The 22096-nt window shown below is 48.8% G+C and overlaps 1 protein-coding gene across 4 annotated transcripts in view; it reads right to left on the bottom strand.

Annotated features, from left to right (window-relative positions):
* The window catches only part of PHYKPL (5-phosphohydroxy-L-lysine phospho-lyase), a 38251-nt gene extending 19750 nt beyond the window's left edge, over positions 1 to 18501 (bottom strand). For 2 of the 4 annotated variants that reach the window (XM_027076900.2, XM_053219698.1), the window contains exons 1-8: positions 18373 to 18501; positions 17392 to 17510; positions 16174 to 16333; positions 12094 to 12168; positions 11434 to 11521; positions 11240 to 11356; positions 9809 to 9891; positions 9339 to 9564 (exon numbers count right to left, since the gene is read on the bottom strand). In XM_027076900.2, coding sequence (XP_026932701.1) covers positions 9339 to 9564; positions 9809 to 9891; positions 11240 to 11356; positions 11434 to 11521; positions 12094 to 12168; positions 16174 to 16333; positions 17392 to 17510; positions 18373 to 18431 — 927 coding nt within the window. In that variant the 5' untranslated portion in view covers positions 18432 to 18501. Of the gene's footprint in view, positions 1 to 9338; positions 9565 to 9808; positions 9892 to 11239; positions 11357 to 11433; positions 11522 to 12093; positions 12169 to 16173; positions 16334 to 17391; positions 18022 to 18372 lie in introns of those variants that run through there. The other 2 variants (XR_008297210.1, XM_027076898.2) reach the window with 1 other exon arrangement.
* Positions 18502 to 22096: the final 3595 nt, after the last annotated feature.

Raw genomic sequence — 22096 nt, 5'->3', positions numbered from 1 at the left:
CTTTTCATGTGCTTGTTGGCCATCTGTAGGTCTTTTTCGGAAAAATGTTTATTCAAGGCTTCTGTTCATTTTTCAACTTTTTTTTTTTTAATTATTAAGTTGTGTAAGTTCTTTACATATTTTGGGTATTAACCCCTTCCTGGATGTATGATTTGCAAATACCTTTTCCCATTCAGTATGCCACCTTTTTGTTTTGTTGATAGTTTCCTTCTCTGTATACAAGCTTTTTGATTATAGATGTAATCCTATTTAGTTATTTTAGGTTTTGTTGCTGGTCAACTTTGACAAGGGCGTCAAGACCATTCAATGGGGTAAAAAATAGTCTTTTTAAAAAATATGTTTTAAATATTTTAAATAAACAAGTGGGGGAGGGGCAGAGAGAAGGGGACAGAGAATCTGAAGCGAGCTCTGCGTTGACAGCAGTGAGCCTGATGTGGGGCTTGAACTCCCAAATTGTGAGATCATGACCTGAGCTGAAGTTGGATGCTCAACCAACTGAGCTACCCAGGTGCCCCAAGGATAAAAATAATCTTCAGCAAATGGTGTTGAGTCAACAAGATATCCACATGCAAAAGAGTCAAGTTACCCCTACCTCATACCATATGCAAAATATTAGCTCAAAATAAACCAATGACCTAAATGTAAGAGCTAAAATCATAAAATTCTTAGAAGAAAGCAAAGGTGTAAATCTTCATGACCTTTGATTCATCAGTGGTTTGTGAGATACGACTCGAAGGCACTCACAAGCAAAAAAATAATAAATTGGACTCCCTCAAAATTAAAAACTCTGTGCTTCAGAGGAGACTACCAAGAAGGTGAAAAACAAGTCAGAAATGGGGGAAAATATTTCCAAATTATCTATCTGATAAGGATCTAGTACCTAGGATATGTATCTAATTCTTAGGGTGCTGGGTGGCTCAGTAGGTTGAGCATCCAACTTTAAAAAAATTTTTTTAAATGTTTATTTATGTTTGAGAGAGAGAACGTGAGTGGGGGAGGGGCAGTGAGAGAGGGAGACACAGGATCCAAAGCAGGATCCAGGCTCTGAGCTGTCAGCATAGAGCCTGACACGGGGCTCGAACTCACAAACTACGGGATCATGACCTAAGCCAAAGATGGATGCTGAACTGATGAGCCATCCAGGCACCCTGAGGATCCAACTCTTGATTTCAGCTCAGGTCACGATCCCAGGGTCATGGTATTGAGCCCTGCATCAGGCTCTGCACTGAGCATGGACCTTGCTTAAGATATTCTCTCTCTCTCTCTCTCTCTCTCTCTCTTCCTCTGCCCCTCTCACCCAGTTATGCATGCTCTAAAATAAAAACTTTTAAAAAATTAAAGATTCTTACAACTCAGCAAAAAGAGATAAGTAACCCAATTAAAAAAATGGGCAAAGGACAATGAGTAGACATTTCCTCAAGAATATATATAAATGGTCAATTAACTATATAGAAAGATGCTCAGCATCACTAGCCATGAGGGAAATGCAAACCACAATGAAGTACTATTTCACACTCACTAGGATGGCTATCATAAAAGACAGAAAAGAACAATTCTGGAGAGGATATGGAGAAATTGGAACCCCTATACATTGTGGGCGGGCATGTAAAGTGGTACAGCTGCTTGGACAAAGTCTGTCGTTTCTCAAAAAGTTAAACCTAGGGTTGCCATACGATCCAGCAAGTCTACTCACAGGTGCCTACTCAGTAGAACTGAATATATATGTCCAAACAAACATATGTGCACACATGTTCACTGCAGCATTATTCATAAGAGCCAAGAAGGGGAAATGTTGATTAATGGAAGAATGGAAAAATGCAATGTGGCATTATTCATACAACGGAATTATTATTCATCCACAAAAGAGAATGAAGTACTGATTCATGCTATTGACATGGATGAACCTTGAAAATATTATTCTGTGTGACAGAAGTCAGACACAAGAGGCCACATGTGTGATTTCATTTATATGAAATCCATTTATAAGAACAGACATATCCATTGAGATAGAAAGGACAGCGACTGCCAGGACTTACAGAAGGAAGGCAACAGGGAGTGGCTGCTAAGGGGTATGGGCCTGCTTTCTGGGTGATGGAAATGTTCCAGAATTAAGACAGTACTGATGGTGGTACAACTTGGTGAGTACACTAAAAACCACTGAATTTTTATTTAAAGTTTGTTTATTTAAGTCATCTCGACACCCCACATGGGGCTCAAACCCACAACCCTGAGATCAAGAGTTGCATATTCCACCAACTGAGCCAGCCAGATACCCCCTAGCTAAAATATTTAAATATAAGGCCCTGATAAAAAATATTCTTAGGCACACAAGATCGCAGAAGTTCTGCAATATAAAGGCTTACACTGAAAATGATTTGAGATGGAATACTTTTAATACAGATACTATTAAAAGAGAAAAGCATGATAAACTGAAATTATAAATGAAGATGTTAGCAACAGGCCTAAATATACCAATAATTACATTAAATTTAAATTGTCTTAAGTAATCACTTTTAAAGTAAAATATTAACAAGTTTACACCAAAAACCCCCAAATTCTAGATAAATATTCAATAAAAGAAACACATCTAAAGCTGACTGAAAGGTGGACTCATAGCAGATAAAATGTGATTTAAGACCCAACATCATTATTAGGAATGGAAAAGATTACTCTTTGTGATAAAGATTCAGTTCCTGGAAAATTGACTGCTGTGTTACACCATACACAAAAATTAACTCAAAATGGATTAAAGATTTGAATATAAGACCTGAAACCATAAAACTCTGAGAAGAAAACATACCTTATAAGTTCCTTGACACCAGTCTTGGCAATTTTCTGGATTTAACACCAAAAGCAAAGGCAACAAAATAAACGAGTGGGACTACATCAGACTAAAAAGCATCCGCACAGCGGAGGAAACCATCAACAAAATGAAAAGGCAACTGACCAAATGGGAGAAAATATTTGCAAATTATGTATTTGATAAGGAGCTAATAGTCAAAATATATACAGAATACACACAACTCAATAGCCAAAAAACAAACAATATGATTAAAAAATGGGCATTAAAAGATCTGAACAGACATTTTCCCAAGAGGACACACAGATGGCCAACAGGTACACAAAGAGGTGCCCAACATCACCAGTCATCAGGGGAATGTAAATCAAAACTGTGGTATTACCTCGTACCTGGGAGAATGGCTATTACCAAGAAGATAAGAAATAGCAAATGTTGGTGAGGATGTGGAGAAAAGGGGACCTTTGTGTACTGTTGGTGGGAATGCAAATAGGGGGAGCCACTATGGAAAACCGAACAGAAGTTCCTCAAAAATTAAAACTAGAATGATCAGGGGCACCTGGGTGTCTGAGTCAGTTGAGCCTCTGACTTCCGCTCAGGTGGCGATCTCGTGGTTCATGAGTTAGAGCCCCACATCAGGCTTGCTGCTGTCAGCCTGTCAGTGCAGAGCCCATTTCGGGTCCTCTGTCCCCCTCTCTCTGCCCCTCCCCTGCTTGCACTCTCCCCCAAATGAATAAATATTAAAAAAAAAAAAAAAAAAAAAAGAACTACCATATGATCCAGCAATTCCACTTCTGGGTATTTATCCAAGGGAAACATAAACACTATCTCAGAGATATCTGCACCCCACCATGTTTCTTGCAGCACAATTTTCAATAGCTAAGACAGAGAAGGAATCTAAATGTCCATTCATGGTTGAATGGATACAGAAAATGTGGTATATATTCACAATGGAATATTATCCCACCATAAAAAAAAGAAGGAAATCTTGCCATTTGTGACAACATACCCTGTACCTTGAGGACATTATGCTAAGTGACATAAGTCACACAGAGAAAGACAAATAATATATCTCACTTATTTGTGGAATCAAAACTAAAAGCAAAAAACAAACCCAAGATGGAACACTTAGATACAGAGAACATATTGGTAGTTGCCAGAGGTGAGAGGGTGGGGTATGGGCAAAATTAGAAGTTGGTCTAAAGTTACAAACTTCCAATTACAAAATAAATAAGTTCTGGGGGCATAATGTACAGAATGGTTACCATAGTTAACAATACTCTGCTGTGTTTTTGAAAAACCTAGAGCTGAATATTGCAGTGGTCCTCACTTTAAATTTAATTAATTAATTAATTAGTTTTTCTGAGAGAGTGAGCATGTAAGTGCACGTGAGCAGGGGAGGGAGAGAGAAGGAGAAAGAGAATCCCCAGCAGGCTTCATGCTCAGCATGGAGCCCAACGTGGGGTTCAATCTCACAACTGTAAGATCATGACTTGAGCAGAAATCAAGAGTCAGAGGCTTAACCAACTGAACCACCCAGGTGCCTCAGCCCTCACATTGTAGAACTTAGAATCCCTTTACACTCTCAAAAATTATTGAGGAACCCAAAGAGCTTCTGTTTATATGGGTTATATCTATTAATATTTACTGGATAGAAATTAAAACCTGGAAATCTGAATAATTAATGTTAAGAAAATTAGTGTTAAATTAATTTTTGTTAGGGGCACCTAGGTGGCTTAGTCAGTTAAGCGTCTGACTTTGGCACAGGTCATGATCTCAGGGTTCGTGGGTTTGGGCCCCTCATCGGGCTCTATTATGACAGCTTGGAGCCTGGAGCCTGCTTCAGATTCTGTATTCCCTCTCTCTGCCCCTCCCCTCCTTGCACTTTTCTCTCTCTCTCTCAAAAAAAAAAACCCAAAAAAACCCAAAAACATTAAAAAAGAGATGAAAGGAAAATCTATACCAAATATCATCCTTGATGGACAAGTATTATAAATATTCCTATAAACCGGACAAGTATGCCCACTGTCACCATTGGTTGTCAACTATGTATTGGAAGTCTCACCCAGTATAATCAAACAACTGCCATTTTTTTGAGAGGATATGGTTTTTTACATAGGAACAAAGAAGAAAAGGTCTGCCTATAAATTACTAGAAGTGATAGAACAGTTTAGCAAGAGAATGGATAAAAAAATTAATATACAAAAGTCCATATTTTATACAGCAGCAGCAAAGAGTATACAGATAAAGAGAGGTCATCTTTTATGATAGAAAGTTTCAAATATCTAGGAATAAATTTAATAATGTGTAAGATCTCTGTGGGGGAATTTGTAAAACATGGAGAGGTATGCCATGTTCATGGGTAGCAAGATTCAATAATATACATCAATTTTTGTTTCAAATTCATCTACAGATTCAAGTGATTTCCCTATCAAAATTCCAACAGGGTTTTTCCTGTTTAAAGATAACTTTAAAATAAAACATCAGTGAAATAGTAAAGGGCCAGGATGGCCAGAACACTTCTGAAGAAGGAAAAAACAGGTCAGAGGAGAACTTTTCTTCCAGACATACAGCTCATTAAGAAGTTCTAGTAATAAGGCAATGTGGTAGAGCAACAGATAGACAAACTGACTAGAAGAACAGAAAGAAGAACCTGGAAACACACCTGTGTGCATATGAACTCTGGTTACGTAATGCAGGTAGCATGTCCGATCAGCGGGGGAACAAAGGAAGCTAAAAACATGTTATTCACATTCACAGAGATGAAATGTGATTCCTGTTTCACACCATGTACAAAAATCACCTCCAGGTGGACTAAGGGCTTATATGTCAAAACAAAATGTTAAGATACCTAACAGAAACTGTAGATGAATACTTGTAGACTTTAGCAGTAGGGAGAGATCTCTGAAATGAGACACAAAGAAAAAGAATTATTAAAGGAAAGACTGATGTAGTCCATGCTAAAATTAAAAACTGTGGTTCAACAAAAAATATGTAAAAGAAGTAAAAGGCAAGTTATAAATGGGATGAACATATTCACAACCTACACAATTGACAAAAGACCAGTATCAAGAATACGTGTGTGTGTGCCCCTGTGTACACACACACACACAAATGCATATATACACATACACAAATGCATATACACAGGCACACAAAAATCCTGCAAATAAGTAAGAAAAGCTCTAGTAACTCAATCAAAAACCGGGCAAAAGAAAAAACAGGCATTTTGCAGAAAAGGAAACACATGGCCAATAAACATATGAAGATATCCAAAATCTATAAAGAACTAATATAACTCAACACTCAAAAAACAAATAATGCAATTAAAAAATGGGCAGAAGACACTAACGGAAATTTCTCCAAAGAAGACATCCAGATGGCCAACAGACACATGAACAGATGTTTACTGTCACTTAACACCAGGGAAATGCAAATCAAAACTACAATCAGATATCACCTCACACCTGTCAGAACGCTAAAGTCAACAACACAAGAAACAACAGGTGTTGGTGAGGATGTTGAGAAAAAGGCACCCTTGTGCACTGTTGGGAATGCAAACTGGTGCAGCCACAGTATGGAGTTTGCTCAAAAAGTTAAAAAGAGAACTGCCTTATGATCCAGCGATGGCACTACTGAGTATTTACCCAAAGAATATTAAGAACACTAATTCAAAGGGTTACATGTACCCTATGTTTATAGCAGCATTATCTACAATAGCCAAGATATAGAAGCAGCCCAAGTGTCTATCGACTGATGAACGGATAAGGAAGATGTGGTATATATAAACAATGGAATGTTATTCAGCCATAAAAAGGAATGAAATCTCACCGTTTGCAACAACATGGATGGAGCTAGAAAATACAATGCTAAGCGAAATAAGTCACAAAGACAAATACCATATGACTATGACTTCACTCCTATGTGGACTTTAAGAAACAAAACAGACAAGCAAAGGGGGAAAAAAGGGAGAGAGAGAAAACCAAGAAACAGACTCTTAACTAAAGAGAACAAACTGAAGGTTATCAGAGGGGAGGTGGGTGGGGGGTGGGGGAAATAGGTGATGGGGATTAAGGAGCACACTTGTCACGATGGGTGTCACATTGGGTGTTGTATGGAAGCACTGAATCACTATATTGTACCCTTGAAACTAACATTATACTGTATGTTAACTAGAATTTAAATAAAAACTTAAAACAAAAACATATGAAGAGATGTTTCACGTAATTTGAAACCAGGGGATGGCGTATCAAGAACACTCCCTGACATGAGGGGCTACCATTTTAACCCTACTTGCCCGGCAAATGTTAAAAGGCATTTGAGAGGAAGTAGACCCACAGAATCTCTTACCCGCCGCAGGCAGGATGCTAACTTGTGACCTACTGTGGAAAACAGATGTCATCATCTGTTAAAATGGAGGTGAACACAGACCCCCACGACCTAGCAATTACACTTGTAGGGTCTATTCCTAAGACAGACTCTTGCACATGTACAACAGAAACTTATAAAAGTTATTTATAGCAGCAAAAAACATGGGGACAACCCCAGAGCACATCAAGAGGAATGGACAAATAAGCCAGGGCCCATTCATATGGTGGGGACAGTATAATGCAGTCAAAACAAACTTCAGGGGTGCCTGGGTGGCTCAGTCGGTTAAGCGTCTGATTCTTGGTTTCAGCTCAGGTCATGATCTCAGGTTTCATGAGTTCAAGCTTTGAGTTGGGCTCTGTGCTGACAGTATGGAGCCTGCTTGGGATTCTCTCTCAACCCCTCTCTCTGTGGTCCCCCCCCCCCCCCCGGAATGTCTCTGTCTCTCTCAAAGTAAACACATACCCTTAAAGCAACAACAAACTTCAGTGACAAGCAATGTGGACAATTCTTAGTGACCTAATGTTAGGTGAAAAAAACAAATCTCCAAAGACAACACACAGCATGATACACGTTTTATAAGGTTAAAAAAACAACCAGAATAAATAATGAACGTGGTGATGGTTACCGGGGTGGCAGAGGCAATGAGATGGGACTGGGGAGCAACCATACAGGTAGATGCAGGTTACTGTCCAGGTCCTAACTTTCATTTGGAATAATGGCTTCTTGGATGCTTATTACATAAACAAAAGTACCTGGATAGCTGGCTAATGAAGAGAGGACCGTGCAGTGACAGAGGATGAGTCTTCATGAACCACGGTTTGTATGATCTAACTATGGGCACTTCAGGTTAAGCCAAAGAAATAAAAACCCAGATCTGTCTTTCAGCCCTCACAACACACTCCTTCCTGCTCCCAGGGCTGCTCCTCCCTGTTCCCCCAGACGCCCCCCTCACAGGACACCCCTTCTCCGCCCTCCCTCCCACATCCCTCGTCCCTTGTGCTGTCCCCGAATGCAAGCTGTCCACGCCTCCAAGGTCAGGTGTCTACAGGTCTGGTCCAGGGCAGGAGCTCTATCTGCGTGTCTCCTGGGCACAAAGTGACGATTTATCAAACCATCAGCCCTCACCCTTAACGACCTCTGCCAACTTTTGCCCACCTTGCCCAATCCTGACATGTTTCAGCCCCATTTGAACTGGCTCTTTTTTGAGAAGTCATAGTGAGTTCTTCCCTCGACGCTGTCCCTGCCCATGTCCTCCCTGTGGCCTGTGCCCAGACTTGGGTCTTCCTGTCTTAGACAAGATCCTTCTGGATCCGTTTCCCCACCTCTGGTTCTTTCTCTACACTGATCACCAGAGATCCTTCTCAAGTGTATTTCAGACCTCATCTGTCCCCAGTTAAAACCCTTCCATGGCTCGTCATGGCTCGTCACTGACGTCAGGATGGGTCCTGACTCCTCAGCTCTGAGGAAGCCCCTGCTGATGACCGTGTTCCCCTCACCCCCTGCATGTTCTCTCAGTGCCGCTGAACTTAGGGAAAGCTCTCCAGCCTCCGCCCCCCCACCCCCCGCCCAAGGACAGGGAGCCATGCCCTCCTCAAAGCTCCAACTGGAATGTTAACTCTGCTCCCAGACCACTAGTCACCCAGACAGGTGGAGCTCCTCACACATCTGCATCAGCTTAGGCACAGGGCCTGACACCCAGCAGGGAGAGAGGGCCTCTTGTATTCATTCTGCATACTTTACAAGGCACCGTCTCTTGAGACAACTTTTAGATTGATGCGAGTTTTTAAAAGGTGTGTGGGGCACCTGGGTGGCTCAGTTGGTTGAGCGTCAGACTTTGGCTCAGGTCATGATCTTACTGATCTCGGTTTGTGGGTTTGAGCCCCACAACAGGCTCTGCGCTGACAGCATGGAGCCTGCTTGGGACTCTGTCTCCCCCTCTCTCTGCCCCTCCTCTGCTCAAGCTCTCTCTCTCAAAAATAAAGAAACATTAAAAAAAAAAATTAAGGTTGTGTATATTTTTCCCTCTGACCTACACTAACCCCCAAGGACAGCATCTTAGAAATCTGTGCACTGGGCACAGTGCTAGGCCTGTGGCCTTTGCTCTTTAAGGACCACCAGGGTGAGGCCCGCAGGACACACGGTGCTCCCTTGCCCTGGAGCCTTCACTCACCGTGTTGAAGTATTCGACGCCGGTGGCTTCAAATGCCCTTGCCACAGCTTGGGTTGTGGCCACACAGGCTACGGGGTGGCCATTGCCGATGGACTTGCCCATGGTGACAATGTCAGGGACGAAGTCTTCTCCTTGCAGTTGGAAGGCCCAGAAGTGCTGGCCCACTCGGCCAAAGCCCACTTGAATCTCGTCTGCGACAAAGACCCCTCCGGCCCTGTGGATGTGCCTGTGGCAGAGGACAGATGGCTGACTGGGTCTGCGATAAGGAGGATCAGACCAGGAGCTCGGGGGTCTTGGACCCTGAACCCTGGCTCTGCCAGCACTAAGGTGGGGGCCTTAGGCAGGTGGCTGGCTTTCTCAGAGCCACCATTTCTTCTCAAAGTTCTGGCCAAGAGGCCAAGCTGAGGCTGGAATTTGGAACAAAGGTCGGGAAACCCCATTATTACAGCCCTGCCATCTCAGCTACTCACTCTGCCACTTCCTGGAAGAAGCCGGCAGGGGGGATGATCTGTCCTCCCACGCTGGGCAGAGACTCTGCAAAGAACGCTGCAATCTGTGGACGAGACAGGATGCTGGGGATACCACTGTGGAGGCACTGAGTGGCAGGCGGAGCATGTCCTGCCAATGCTGGCTCAGCGCTGGCTCCAAGCAGGACCAGTCACCAGCGTGGCTGTGTGGCCATTTCGGGCTCCAGGTCACATCTGGCCTGTGACCGGGTTTGCTCTGGGGCCGCAAACCAACTCTTACTGCATGGAGTTCTCCAGACCCTTTGTACGCAGCAGGTCCCAGGTTTCTCCCCATCGGACTGTTCCTTCCCTGCTCCTCCCTGGTGACTCCCATCACCCCCACCGAGGGGAACTCAGCCCCCAGCCCTGATCCAGCCTCTTCCTTCATCCAGTCAGCACGGCCTCTGCCTCTCCAGTGTCTGTGCGCACGCTCAGCCCCTCCACCTGGACACACCTGCCTCCTGGCATATCTGTCACTTTCTGCCTTGGCCTCCTGCAGATGCCACCTGGTGGGATGCCTCTGGCAGTCCATCCTCCATCGGCCACCAGGGTGAGCCTCAGCTCAGTCGCCAAACTCATCACTGTCCTGTGTAAAGCACTTCCGTGACCCCATTTCTTACAGCTGTGACCTCCAAGCTATGTTTAGTCCTAGAGCTGCTTCAGAGGCTACCACCCAGATGAAGGAAGGACTGATGGGGTAGGAAACAGTCTCTTTTCTGCTTTTATGTAAGTGCAGGCAAAGCATCTGAAATGCACACGCCGAGCTCCCCTGATCTGGTCCTGCCAGGCTTTCTGGCTTCATAGCCTGCTGCTCTTTGCTGTGTGTCCTGTGTTCAGCTGTCACTGCTGCAGCAAGACTTTCCGGAGAGCCCTCCCACCAACAGCTAACTCCGTCCAGCGGTCCCCGTGGCCACTGCTCTCCCAGTGCACACCCATCTCTCCTGTCTCTGCCCCTGAACTCCACGGCCACTACAACACGGGGGCAGGGCCTCCTCACGGCCTCAGGCTGGCCCCATTCAAATGCACCTCTGGTCTTACTGCTCTCTGGCCTCCAGCCCTCCTGCACTGCCCTTGTAGGCCTACGTTCTGCCTGCTTCTCTAAGCTCATTTCCTGCCAGCTCGGCCAGGCCCCACGGTGATGTCTGCCTGGGTTGCCCCATGCCCCCTGAGTGCTAACCCCTCTGCACGGAACCGTCCAGCCAGGGGCCTCTGGACTCCGGTAACACCCAGTACGTACCTTTATCGAGACTGTCTGCTGAGCAGCTAACCCCCTCCCCAACTAGATTCCTAATTGGGGGGGCCCAGTTCCAGTTTCTCCCAGAGTCCCCGGTATCTAGTACTGGGTTGAAATGCCAGCCGCTGTTCGATTCACGGGACCTGTGCAGACACAGTTACCTTCCTGCCCTTTTCCTGTACGCTGTTCACCACGCGTTCCACCTCGCTGGCATAGGCCCCAGCCGGATTGGGGTGGTCCTCCCGGTAAAGACCCCGGTAGGTGTCTGGGAGAGGTGCCTGTGGGAGTGACAGCGCCGTGTCATCCAGGCTGGGGGGGTGAGCACCGACCTGTTGCCCACTTGGGCAGTGCATACCACATGGACCCACTCCTTCTGGCCATCCAGGTCTCGGAACTTGTAGGGGCTGATGTCAATCAGGGAGCTCAGGTGACCGTGATAAGCACTGAGGAGAAGAACGGAGGGGGCTCAGGAACGAGTACTCCATGGCCCAGTCCCGACCAATGTCCATCCACCTCAGGAGACACAGGGAAGACCAACCTTTCCAACACAGCCCCCGACTCCTGGGGCTGGGAACCAGCACGGGCCTTGGAGCCGGTAAGACTTCCCATATGACTGCTTACTAGCTAGAATGGTGGCTAATCGGTTAACCTCTCTGGGTTCAGTTCTGTCTGCTGAGAAGTGGGGGGCGGGGGGGTTCTCCTTCAGAACTGTCATTAATGCTCTAGCCCTGGGCCTGGGCCTGGTGCACAGCAGATACTCAATACCATCAGGGCTGTTTTAATACCAAACTGTGGGACCCAATCTCACCACCTTACAAAGCATTTTCTGCTGCCAGAAGAGAGGCCCTGGGGGAAAGAGCCCCCTGGTGTATGTAGGGGTGTCTCTATGGCCGGGTCTTCATGTTTCCCTCCAGTAGCCCAGGCCCCTCCTCATCTTCCTGCCCAAGGCATTCTAGCTGGAGCCTCAGTGATCCCCAGTAAGTGGTGGGCCCGGGCTTCTGGAAATGGCACTTACTGGTCTAACACCACCACGTCCCAATGTCCCGTGTACTGGCGGGCCAGCCTCAGGGCCAGGTCATTGGCTTCTGACCTATGAAAGAAAACGTGGGCCCCGCTCAGACTGCTGTCCAAGGGCTTTCCTCCTGGATACCTGCTTCCTACAGGGAAGTCCAGAGGGAAAGAAAAGCCCTGCCAGCAGCAAGAAGATTCTCAGGACACCATTTGTGACTCATTTGAGTTCATTCACTCAATCAACATTTTATCAAATGTGCTAGGAGCTGGGTGGGGGCTGGAAATAGTAAGGAAAATAGGTCCTGGCTCTTCTGGAGCTTTCTACATTCTAGTAGGTATCATGAAAGCAAAATAAACAAAGAATGATCATAAGTGCCCCAAGAGAACCACATAGGGCCTCAATTGTGTCCCCCCAAATTCTTATGATGAAGCCCTAACCCCTACCACCTAAGAATGTGACTATTTAACATAAATTTATATGAATTAACATTTATTTATTTTTGAGAGACAGAGACAGAGTGAAAGTAGGAGAGGGGCAGAAAGCGGGGGGGAGACATAGAATCTGAAGCAGGCTCCAGGCTCTGAGCTGTCAGCACAGAGCCTGATGTGGGGCTGGAACCCAGAAACACAAGATCATAACCTGAGCCAAAGTCAGACACTCAACTGATTGAGCCACCCAGGCGCCCCTAAATTTATATAAATTAAAATGAGTCTGTCAGGGTGGGCCCTAATCCAATCTGACTAGTGTCCTTACACGAAGAGGAAACGTGGGCACACAGAGACACAAGAGGCGTGGATGCCAAGAAGAAAGACCAAGTGAGGACACAGCCAGAAGGTGGCCATTTACAAACCAAGGAGAGAGGCCTCAAAGAAGTCAAACCTGCTGACATTTTATCCTTGGATTCTGGCCTCCAGGAGGAGAAATAAATTTGTTATTCAAGCCTCCCAGCCTGTGGCATTTTGTCATGGCAGCCCTATCTAAAGGGGTCAGGGAAAACCTCTGTGAGGAGACACCACCAGAACTGAGTCCCCAGAGGGAAGTTTCTAGGCAGAGTGAGCAGCATGTGCAAGGGACATGTGCAGGAAAAGTGCTCGGTGTGCTCAGGGAACCGAGACGCACAAGGGAGGCAAGGGTCAGCATGGGAGAGGAAGTGGGGAGATACGCAGGGGCCCCACACACAGGACCTTGGAAGGTGCCTAGATTTTCTTCTCAGTGCCATGCCAAGCTACTGAAGAGTTTTTTATTTTTATTTATAGTAAAACCTTGGATTGTGAGTAACTTGTTCTGTGAGTGTTCTGCAAGATGAGCAAACATTTCTAACAAATTTTAACTTGATAAATGAGCAATGTCTTATGAGTGGTATGAGACACTGAATGTCACATGATCACAACTGAGCCAACGGTTCTTGAAATTTGCTTTGACATGCAAGTGCTTTGGATTACAACCATGTTTCTGGAATGAATTATGCTTGCGAACCAAGGTTTTGCTGTATTTGTTTTTTTTAAAGATTTATTTTATTTATTAAAAAAATTTTTTTTAACGTTTATTTATTATTGAGAGACAGAGAGAGACAGAGCATGAGCATGGGAGGGGCAGAGAGAGGAGGAGACACAGAATCTGAAGCAGGCTCCAGGCTCTGAGCTGTTAGCACAGAGCCTGATGCAGGGCTTGAACTCACAAACTGTGAGACCATGACCTGAGCCGAAGTCAGACGCTTAACCGACTGAGCCACCCAGGCACCTCAAGATTTATTTTATTTTTAGAGAGAGAGAGAATGCAAGCAGGGGAGAGGAGCAGAGGGAGAGAGAAAGAATCTCAAGCAGGCTCCACGCTCAGCACAGAGCCTGACATGAGGCTTGATCCTACGACCCTGAGGTCACGACCTGAACCGAAATCAAGAGGACACTTAATCGACAGAGCCACCCAGGTGCCCTGCTACTTAAGAGTTTTAATCTGAGAAGGGACGTGAATCAGCTCCCATCTGAGGAGGCAGCCTCTGGCTGTGTGGGCCTAATGGAGTAAAAGGGGAAGAGACAAGAGCTAAGGACACCCAGCTCAGAGCAGGTCATGGCCATGGAGAACAGAAAGAGGGACAGAGGCAGAAGACAACTTGGGGACAGATGAAGCGGGCTTGCTGTAGGATTGGGAGGAGGGTGTGTGGTTCCTGCCTGGAGGAGAGATGCAGATAGTGTTGCCATTTACGAGGTGGGACAGGGTCGGGGTGGCAGGGGGGGTTGTCCTCCTGAGAATGCCAGTGAAGCCAGTGCCGTGGTCCCATACCAGGTGTTGGCAGAAGACAACCAACTCCTTTTGGACCCATCGAGTTGGAGATGTTCCAGAAGTGGTCATTTAGAACCTTGGGGCTGGAACACATGGGAAGCATCCGGGCTTGAGACACAAATTTGGGAGTCATTAGCACGTGAACATGGAAAGACTTGGAAATGGATGAGATCACACAGGGAGAGGGCTCAGGACCAGCCCCAAAGAAGAGAGGAGAAGCGATTGGCAGAGGAGACCAAGGGGTGGCCAGAGGCTGGTGGAAACCGGGAGTGTGCAGCATCCTGGAAGCGAGACTAGAAAGCACTTCTGGAGAGTGGTGATGCTGTCAACATTGCCGAGAGATAGTGTAAGGCAAGAGCAGCCAAGAGACCACTGGATTTGGCAACGTGGAAGTTGCTGGAATCCAGAGTGCATGTGATGGAATAAACCAGCAAACGTCCCTGACCCCACTGCCCAGGAAGCTCTCACTCCTGGACCCAGCTTTCTGCTCTTCCCTAATAAGCTCTGGTTCTGGCTTTGCCCCAGAAAGGACCCCAAGCTGAGTCCTTTCTTTGAACTACTATTTCCTTATCTGCAAACTGAAGATGGGAACTTACGCATCCTAGAAATTACCAAGGTGTGGTGGCAGGGGTGGGGGGGTTACTGATGGATGAAAATGACAGGGGGGAATCTGAGTGGCTCAGTCGGTTAAGCATCCAACTTCGGCTCAGGTCATGATCTCACAGTTCATGAGTTCGAGCCCCACGTCAGGCTCTGGGCTGACAGCTCAGAGCCTGGATCCCCCTTCAGATTCTGTGTCTCCCTCTGTCTGCCCCTCCGCTGCTTGCACGCTGTCTCTCGCATGGTCTCAAAAATAAATAAACATTTAAAAAAAAAAAAAAAGAAAATGACAGTGATGATGGTAACACTCATTACTACAACCCAAATGCCATGACTCGGTTTGTTGGAGTGTTCTGTCCCAGGCAAGGCTGGACCAGACCTACGTACACATCATCATCTGCTGTTCCTGTCCCCGCTGCCACTACTAGCGTTAGCTACCATCATCTGTCACCTGGCTGCTGAATTGGTGCCCAATGGGGTCCATTCTTGCTCTTCTCCAGCCCCGATGACATCACTTGCCTGATTAAAACCCTCAGATGGCTTCCCAGTGTTCTCAGGATAAAAACAAATTCCTCACTTGGAATGTGTCAGCTCATACCCTCTCCTCTCTCTTTGGGTCCTCAATTGTGCCAGATGCCATGCCCTGACTGCTGCAGGGCCTTTGCACAGGCTGAGCAACCCTGACGTGAATACTTCTGGTGAAGTAGGCAGCTTCCTTCCTGCTCATCAGCTCTTTGCCTGATAGAGAAGTCTTCCCTGACCCTCTGCTGGCAGGCTTTGGCCCCTCACCGCTTCTCTGCCTCATCAGGTCCCTTCCTTCTCCTCCAGACAATGACCTCTGCATTTCTGTGAAGGACCAGTTGATGTTTCTGTTCCTTACTGAGCGAGCTGAGGGCAGGGATTTTGGCTATACCCCCCAGCTGGGCCTGTGTATTCATAAGGCAGAAGTAAAGGAACATATTACCTAGGTAAGCCCCCAAGACAATCATGGAGACAATCATGCAACAGAGGTACTGGCATGCCTTACTAAGAGACCAGAAAACTGGGATCTGACAGAGTGAGCACCAGGGTCTACAGAGGGGAGTGTGGGCTCCCGACTCAGCAAGGGCAAGGCTGCCTCGCTCCCAGTGCTTGCTGGGTCAGCCACACTAGGTTTCAATAGGTGAGCAATTCTGTCTTCACCACCGGCCGAAGTCCACTTACCCAGAATTCAGGAAATAAAACACAGAGAGCTTCTCCGGCAGGGTCTCTGATAGCCTCTGTGCATAATCCACGATGTTGTCGTGCAGGTACCGGCTGTTGGTGTTCAGCACCTGGTTTTGTTCGTGCGCTGCTTGGACCACGAGAGGGTGGCAGTGCCCAACTGGAAGAGGGCCACCAATGTCACATAGTGGCTCTGCTCAGCCAGCCCCACTGGGCCTCCCCCAGCTGTAGTCCATAAATCCAGCCAGAGGAGAGCAGTTGTGAGGGAGAGGCAGAGAGGAAAGAGGCGAGTCTGAAGACGGGGTGTGTGGTGTGTATGTATGTATGTGCCAGAGAGGCCAGTTCTAGAAAGGAGTCCCCGAGATTCGGGCAAAAGAAAAAGTTTGTTGGCAGAAACCCTATCTAGAAAATCCGTGTCTGTAAGGAAGCTTCTTGAGGCCTGTTGGACAAAGACAGGATGTGGGGAGGAGTGCCTGTCGGCAGGCTTGACTTCACTAATCAATGGAGGCGGGAGGTAATGTTGATTGCCAACAGCCTGGGATCATAACAGCTCAACCTGTGTTGAGCCAGGCACACTCCAAGCAAATTATCTAAATTAATTCACTTATTCCTCTAAAACACCTTGAGATGAGTCCCTAGTATTATCGTGTCTATTTTGCAGATGAGCAAACTGAGGCACAGAGAATTAAACAACTTGCCCAAGATCATAATGTAAGTGGAGGGCAGGGATATGATGAACCCAAGCGGTTTGGGACTAGAGCCCTTGTTTTTACTCTCTATTTCATTAACCTCTAGTTTGCTTTTTGGGTCACAGACTCCTTTTCATCCCATCAGCTCTGGTGGCCCCACCTGGATAACTAAATTCCTACTTCAGTTGCCTTGCCTAGCACCTGAGAAGGTCCCTGGGGCTGAAGCCCTGCCATGATTCCCAATACTTGGCCAGAGGCCTGCTGGGTTGCTGGTCATGGTCAGGCTGACTGCTGTTCTCTGAGCTTGCCATCAGTCCCAAGTGGAACTGGACTTCCGACTGCTGTGCTGCCTGATTTAGCACAGCTACTGCTTGAAGCCTCTCCATGAGGCACACCAGAAAGACTGGGCTCCTCTGCTCAGCTCAACCCAAGTTCTCCGCACCTCTCTGCAATCTCAGGATCACCCTGGGACCAGGTTCACAGCCTCAGCCTGCCCCCCTGCCCTGCCAGCCTGAGGTAGGATACTAACCATGAGCCACATTGTTGACACAATCCAGGTATTCTGCACCCTGTTCATCGTACAAGTACTGTCCTTGGCCCCGGACAATCTTAATAGGATCCTCAGGATAAAAGAGTCTGCAAGAATCGCTGTGGGGACAGTAAGAAGTGGACAGCCATGTCTGAAGACCTGAAGGGACAAGTCCACCCACCATAGCACCTGCCCCCCACAACCCCCCAGTTTCTGGGAGGGACAAAACTTTAAGGGCACAGTGGTGCTTTCCTGCTTCCAGTCCCTCACCCATAGGTGGCTGGAAAGGAGGAAGTGATAGGGTGAGAAGCTGCTAAAACTGAAATTATTTAAGTCATGTGAAGGCTAGGCGGCCTTGCTCATTTCTGCACGTGCCCACATTAATCCCTTGGATCCCAAGGAACGGCGGCAGCTCCAGACCCACGGGGGCTCCTTAGAGCAGAGTATCCTTGCTGGGATGCGTGTGAGGGAGGGCACCCTCGCAGGTGGCTGGAGCTCAGCTCTGAAAGGTCCTTGCCAGCCCAGTGCCTCTGCTACCCTGCTGGGTGTCAGCCCCATGTGCCACCAAGAGTCCCTCTCACAGGTTACAGGTAGGCTTTCTCTAAGGCTTCCTGGGAGACGACCCCCCATGCCCACCCTCCGTCTGAACTTTCAGTCCCTTCCTGGATCGCTCTCAGGCCAGGTCCAGCTGGCGGGCCAACCCTGGGGGAGGTCCTCCCAGGTGCCAGGGCAGAGGCCTTCTCCAGGGGGCCAAGGCCGGTCAGCGGCGGCCGGTGGGGCCGGCCCGGCGCCGCAGGGCAGCCCGATGAGGACGCAGGCGGGGAGGCGGCCGCGGGGACCCCGCGGACCCGCAGCTGGCGGCTGGGTCTGTGGGGCCGGGGAGCCGGGGCCCGGAGCTGAGGTCCCTGGGCTCCGCGGGCTCCGCGCCGGACGTGCGTGCGTCGTGCGTGCGCGCACCGCCCCGCGCCGCCGTTTCAGTACCTTAGCAGCCGCCGCCTCAGGGCCAGAGTCTCGGCCTTCCCGCGCCGATCGGCGGCCATGGCACCGGGCGGGCAGTTGCGCGGAGACGCAGCGCAGAGAAGCCTCTTGCACGCTCGGCCGCCAACCCCGCCCCCCGTCGCGGGCCCCGCCCCCCGTCGCGGGCCCCGCCCCCCGTCGCGGGCCCCGGGGACGCAGCGCCCGCCTCCTGCCCCTGGCACCTAGCAGTTTCCGTCTCTGGGAAGGGTTCTTGGGTGACCCCGCCGCTTTTTTCTGTCCCAGCAGGGCTCTGAGCTCAGGGCTCAGTTTCCCGCGTCTCTTTACTGGTGCATAAAATGGGTTGCCCTGTGAGTTAACTGGGAATGTGTGACTGACACCTAGCCCAGGGCCTGGTTCACAGCAGGGGCCTCAGGGCTGGAGAGGAGATTGTCAATGCTGGGGCAAGACCTAGGACTTCCCAATTTCAGGAGGGAACAGGGTCACTGCTGGAACTGACCAAGAGGGTCCTGGGCATGAGCATGACTTTCAGGGCGGCATGACTCCTGCTAGAATCCAGGGAGGGTGAACAGAGTTCTGTAAACACTGAGAGAATCATGCAGTGTGTAGGCAGGAAGAGCGTTGGGAGGCCTGCTCAGCCTTATAGTCCGCGGCCAGGAAACTCAGGCCCAGGAAGGAAAGGGGCTTTGCTCCCAGGCACCCAGCAAGTGTGTAGCAGAGGCTGGACTCCAGCTCAGGTCTGTCTGACTCTGACGTTCAGTGCAGTGAATGAGAAGAAATGACCCCCAACGGGCTGGGAAGCCGCGCTACCAGAGGCATAGCCCCAACCGGGGTGGGGCCCTGGGACTTTCTGCCTTGACAAACCCAGAACAAGGGACTTAGGTCGAGGCCTGAGCAAGCTGAGGAAGAGGAGGTTCCTGCTGTCCCTCCTGTCACCGGTCACGATTCTCAGCTCTCTGCTCTGCTCCCTTTGTTGCTGATTTCTTCATCCCTTCCCCCATGCTGGAAAATGCTTAAGGTATTTATTAAAGAGCGTTTGGGGTTTCACTTTTTTAAAATTGTGGTATCATATACATAATGTTACCATTGCAACCATTTTTAAGTGTATAGTTCAATGGCATTAAGTACATTCACATGCAACCATCACCACCAACCATCTCCAGAACCTTTCTGTCTTCCCAGGCTGAGTTAGAAGGCAGGCTGGTGGGGGCGAGGGGGGGGGTGCGAGTCTGAGAGTCCTGTTTAGGCCCCATCTTTGGCCCTGTTTCTAGCCCCAAAACACAATGGCCCAGGGCAGCTCAGAGAAGTCAGGTCGGCTCCGGGACTGTTCCTGCCTTGGGGTAAGAGTGAGAAGGTTGCACTCAGGTCCAGCTCACATCTCATCTACTCCCAGGGTGTCCAGGGTCAGGGGGGCAGTACAGCCGCAGGCCAGGCTGGCCCAGTTCCTGGGCCGAGTGTCTCCAGTAGGGTTGGGGCAACACTAGGAAGCTTCCCCTTCTTCCTGCTCAGAGAAGCCCACTCCTTCTTTCCTCTGGCCCCAGGCTCAGCACTCCTCTGTTATCTCAAGTGTGGGCCTTGGGGTACCAGGGCAGGGATGGGAAGAAGTGGCTGAATTGGGATTTGAGTCCCAGGAGTGTTCCCCAATCATTGTGACAATCTCAAGCACCCTGTGTGTTTCTAGCAGTATCTTGGGGATCAGGAAGAACGAGGCCTGGGTGAGCCTGCTCCTCTTGAGCCTCAGCTCATCTGGAAAAGGTGATAGTAATCCTTGTGATTAGCTTAGCTGCCATGGCACGCAGCGGGGCTCAGTAAATGTGCTTCCCTCGCTTTGGAAGGGGGTAGTGTGAGGCCAAACTGACTTTCTCAGCAGAGGGCCATGAAGCTCTCAGTCCTTGAGGCTCAGCTGTGAGGCAGGGACCCCCCCGCCACCTTCCCGCCCCCGCGCTGAGTCTCAGCTGGGACCTCAAGCACATCATTCATTCTTCTGTAGTGTTTTGCCCCTGCCCAAGCTCTTGGAAGACTCTGTGGGCTCTGTGTTTTGAAGCTTGTTGAAATTTGCAGACCTGATGATACACGGTATGAGGCCACAAGGGGGCAACAGTGGGCCATGGATGGCCTTGTCTTGCCAAAGGGGTGGTTTCTTCCTCCCTTGAGGATCTGCCTGCCAATCACCCAGCATCATGACACTGCCTAGCAGACTCCATGCCCGGCCAAACAATTTGGAAGGACAAACTGGAGGATATCCAAGGACCTGGGTCCAGTCTGCCTGCCACCCACAACTGTCTTGGCTGTGCATCCCTGGGCAGGTGTCCCCCTGCTCAAGTGCTTCAGTTTCCCCATATGTGAAGTGGAAACAGTGACACCAATCATGGAGGCCTGTCCTTCCTTCAAAGGGCTGGTTATGGGATCCACTGAATCACCCAGGTAGAGGGAGAAGCGGATTAACTGTAGCGTCCAGCCGAATGGTAAAGTTTTGCTGGGGCTCCCAAGGATGCCCGGACACCCAGTGATCTCCATCAGCCCTCAGAGCCCCACTTTGTTTCTGTCCCCTTCCACACTACCAGCTTCCCCAGTGAGCCACACGATTGGCCAGCCAGCAGCACGGCCCGCCACTTACTGCCAACAACTTAGGGAGACAGAGCTGGGGAGTTGATACTTTCCTCCTCCCTAGCAGTGTGTGGCTGGGCCTCTTCTGCATAGTGAGGAAGCCACGTAGCGTGACCTGGGCAGACTCCCCATACTGGGGTTTCCTTAGTGTTACCCCTCGGAAACAGAAGACCTGAGATACCATCACTGCAGGCCTGTTCTTGTCCGTACTACCCTCGATGTGCTTGGTTTTGTCATCTGTGAAATGGGCATCCTCACTGGGTTCCTCCCCCAGGGTTGTTATGAGGACCAGCTGCAATGAGGGAAATACAAACATCCTGCAAGACTGTGGCCCTGGCTTGGTCTTAGAGTGGAGAAAAGAGAAGGGATTCCAAACCAAAAACGCTTCCTGGTGCCTGACCTGTCCTAGGGGTAAGCATTGCTGTCCCATTTTCCAGAGGAGGTGGCGGATTTGAATTTTCTAAGATGGCTGCTACGAGATCTACTATCCCACATTTTCTCCTTAAAGATGTTGTTGGCACTTTCCCCTTGAATGAGGGTGAGCCTCTGATTCTGGCAGGAAGTGACACCATCTGATTTCTGAGGCCTGGCTGTAAACGGTGTCACAGCTTGCTGCCTGGTCCACCTGGTTCATGCACCGTGGGGATCCAGCAGCTGTGCTGGGAGGAAGCCCAGACCACACAGAGAGGTGTCCTGGCTCTCTGAGGTCCCAGGTAACGGCCAGCATGGGCCACCATGCGTAGGAGAGCTTGAGTGACAACTACACAGCTGAGCCTATCACCCCTAGAACTGTAAGAAAAAAACATTGCTGTTTTAAGGTAAGCTTTAGGGTGATCTGTCATGTAACAGTCATTGGCCGTTGGATCGGAGGAGAGTATAGGGAGTCCGTGACATGATGACTGGATGGAGGGCTCAGCCGGTACGTAGCCGGCCAGGCCTTGAGTCTGTCTTTCTAACACCAAACCCTATCTTTGCCCTGACCCTGAACAGCTTCCTCTGGTTTCTGGGGGGGAAGGGGGGCTCTGACCCAGGAATTGTCCCTTGTACCTGCCCAGCCAGCAAAGGCCAGGCTGAAACCTTGCCAAGAGGTGCTCAGGGGCAGTCTGCAAGGACAGGCACACCC

The sequence above is a fragment of the Acinonyx jubatus genome, chromosome A1 (assembly GCF_027475565.1).
Source record: "Acinonyx jubatus isolate Ajub_Pintada_27869175 chromosome A1, VMU_Ajub_asm_v1.0, whole genome shotgun sequence".
Lineage (NCBI taxonomy): Eukaryota > Metazoa > Chordata > Mammalia > Carnivora > Felidae > Acinonyx > Acinonyx jubatus.
Note: the sequence above shows the minus strand (reverse complement) of the source record. Positions and strands in the feature narration are given on the sequence as shown.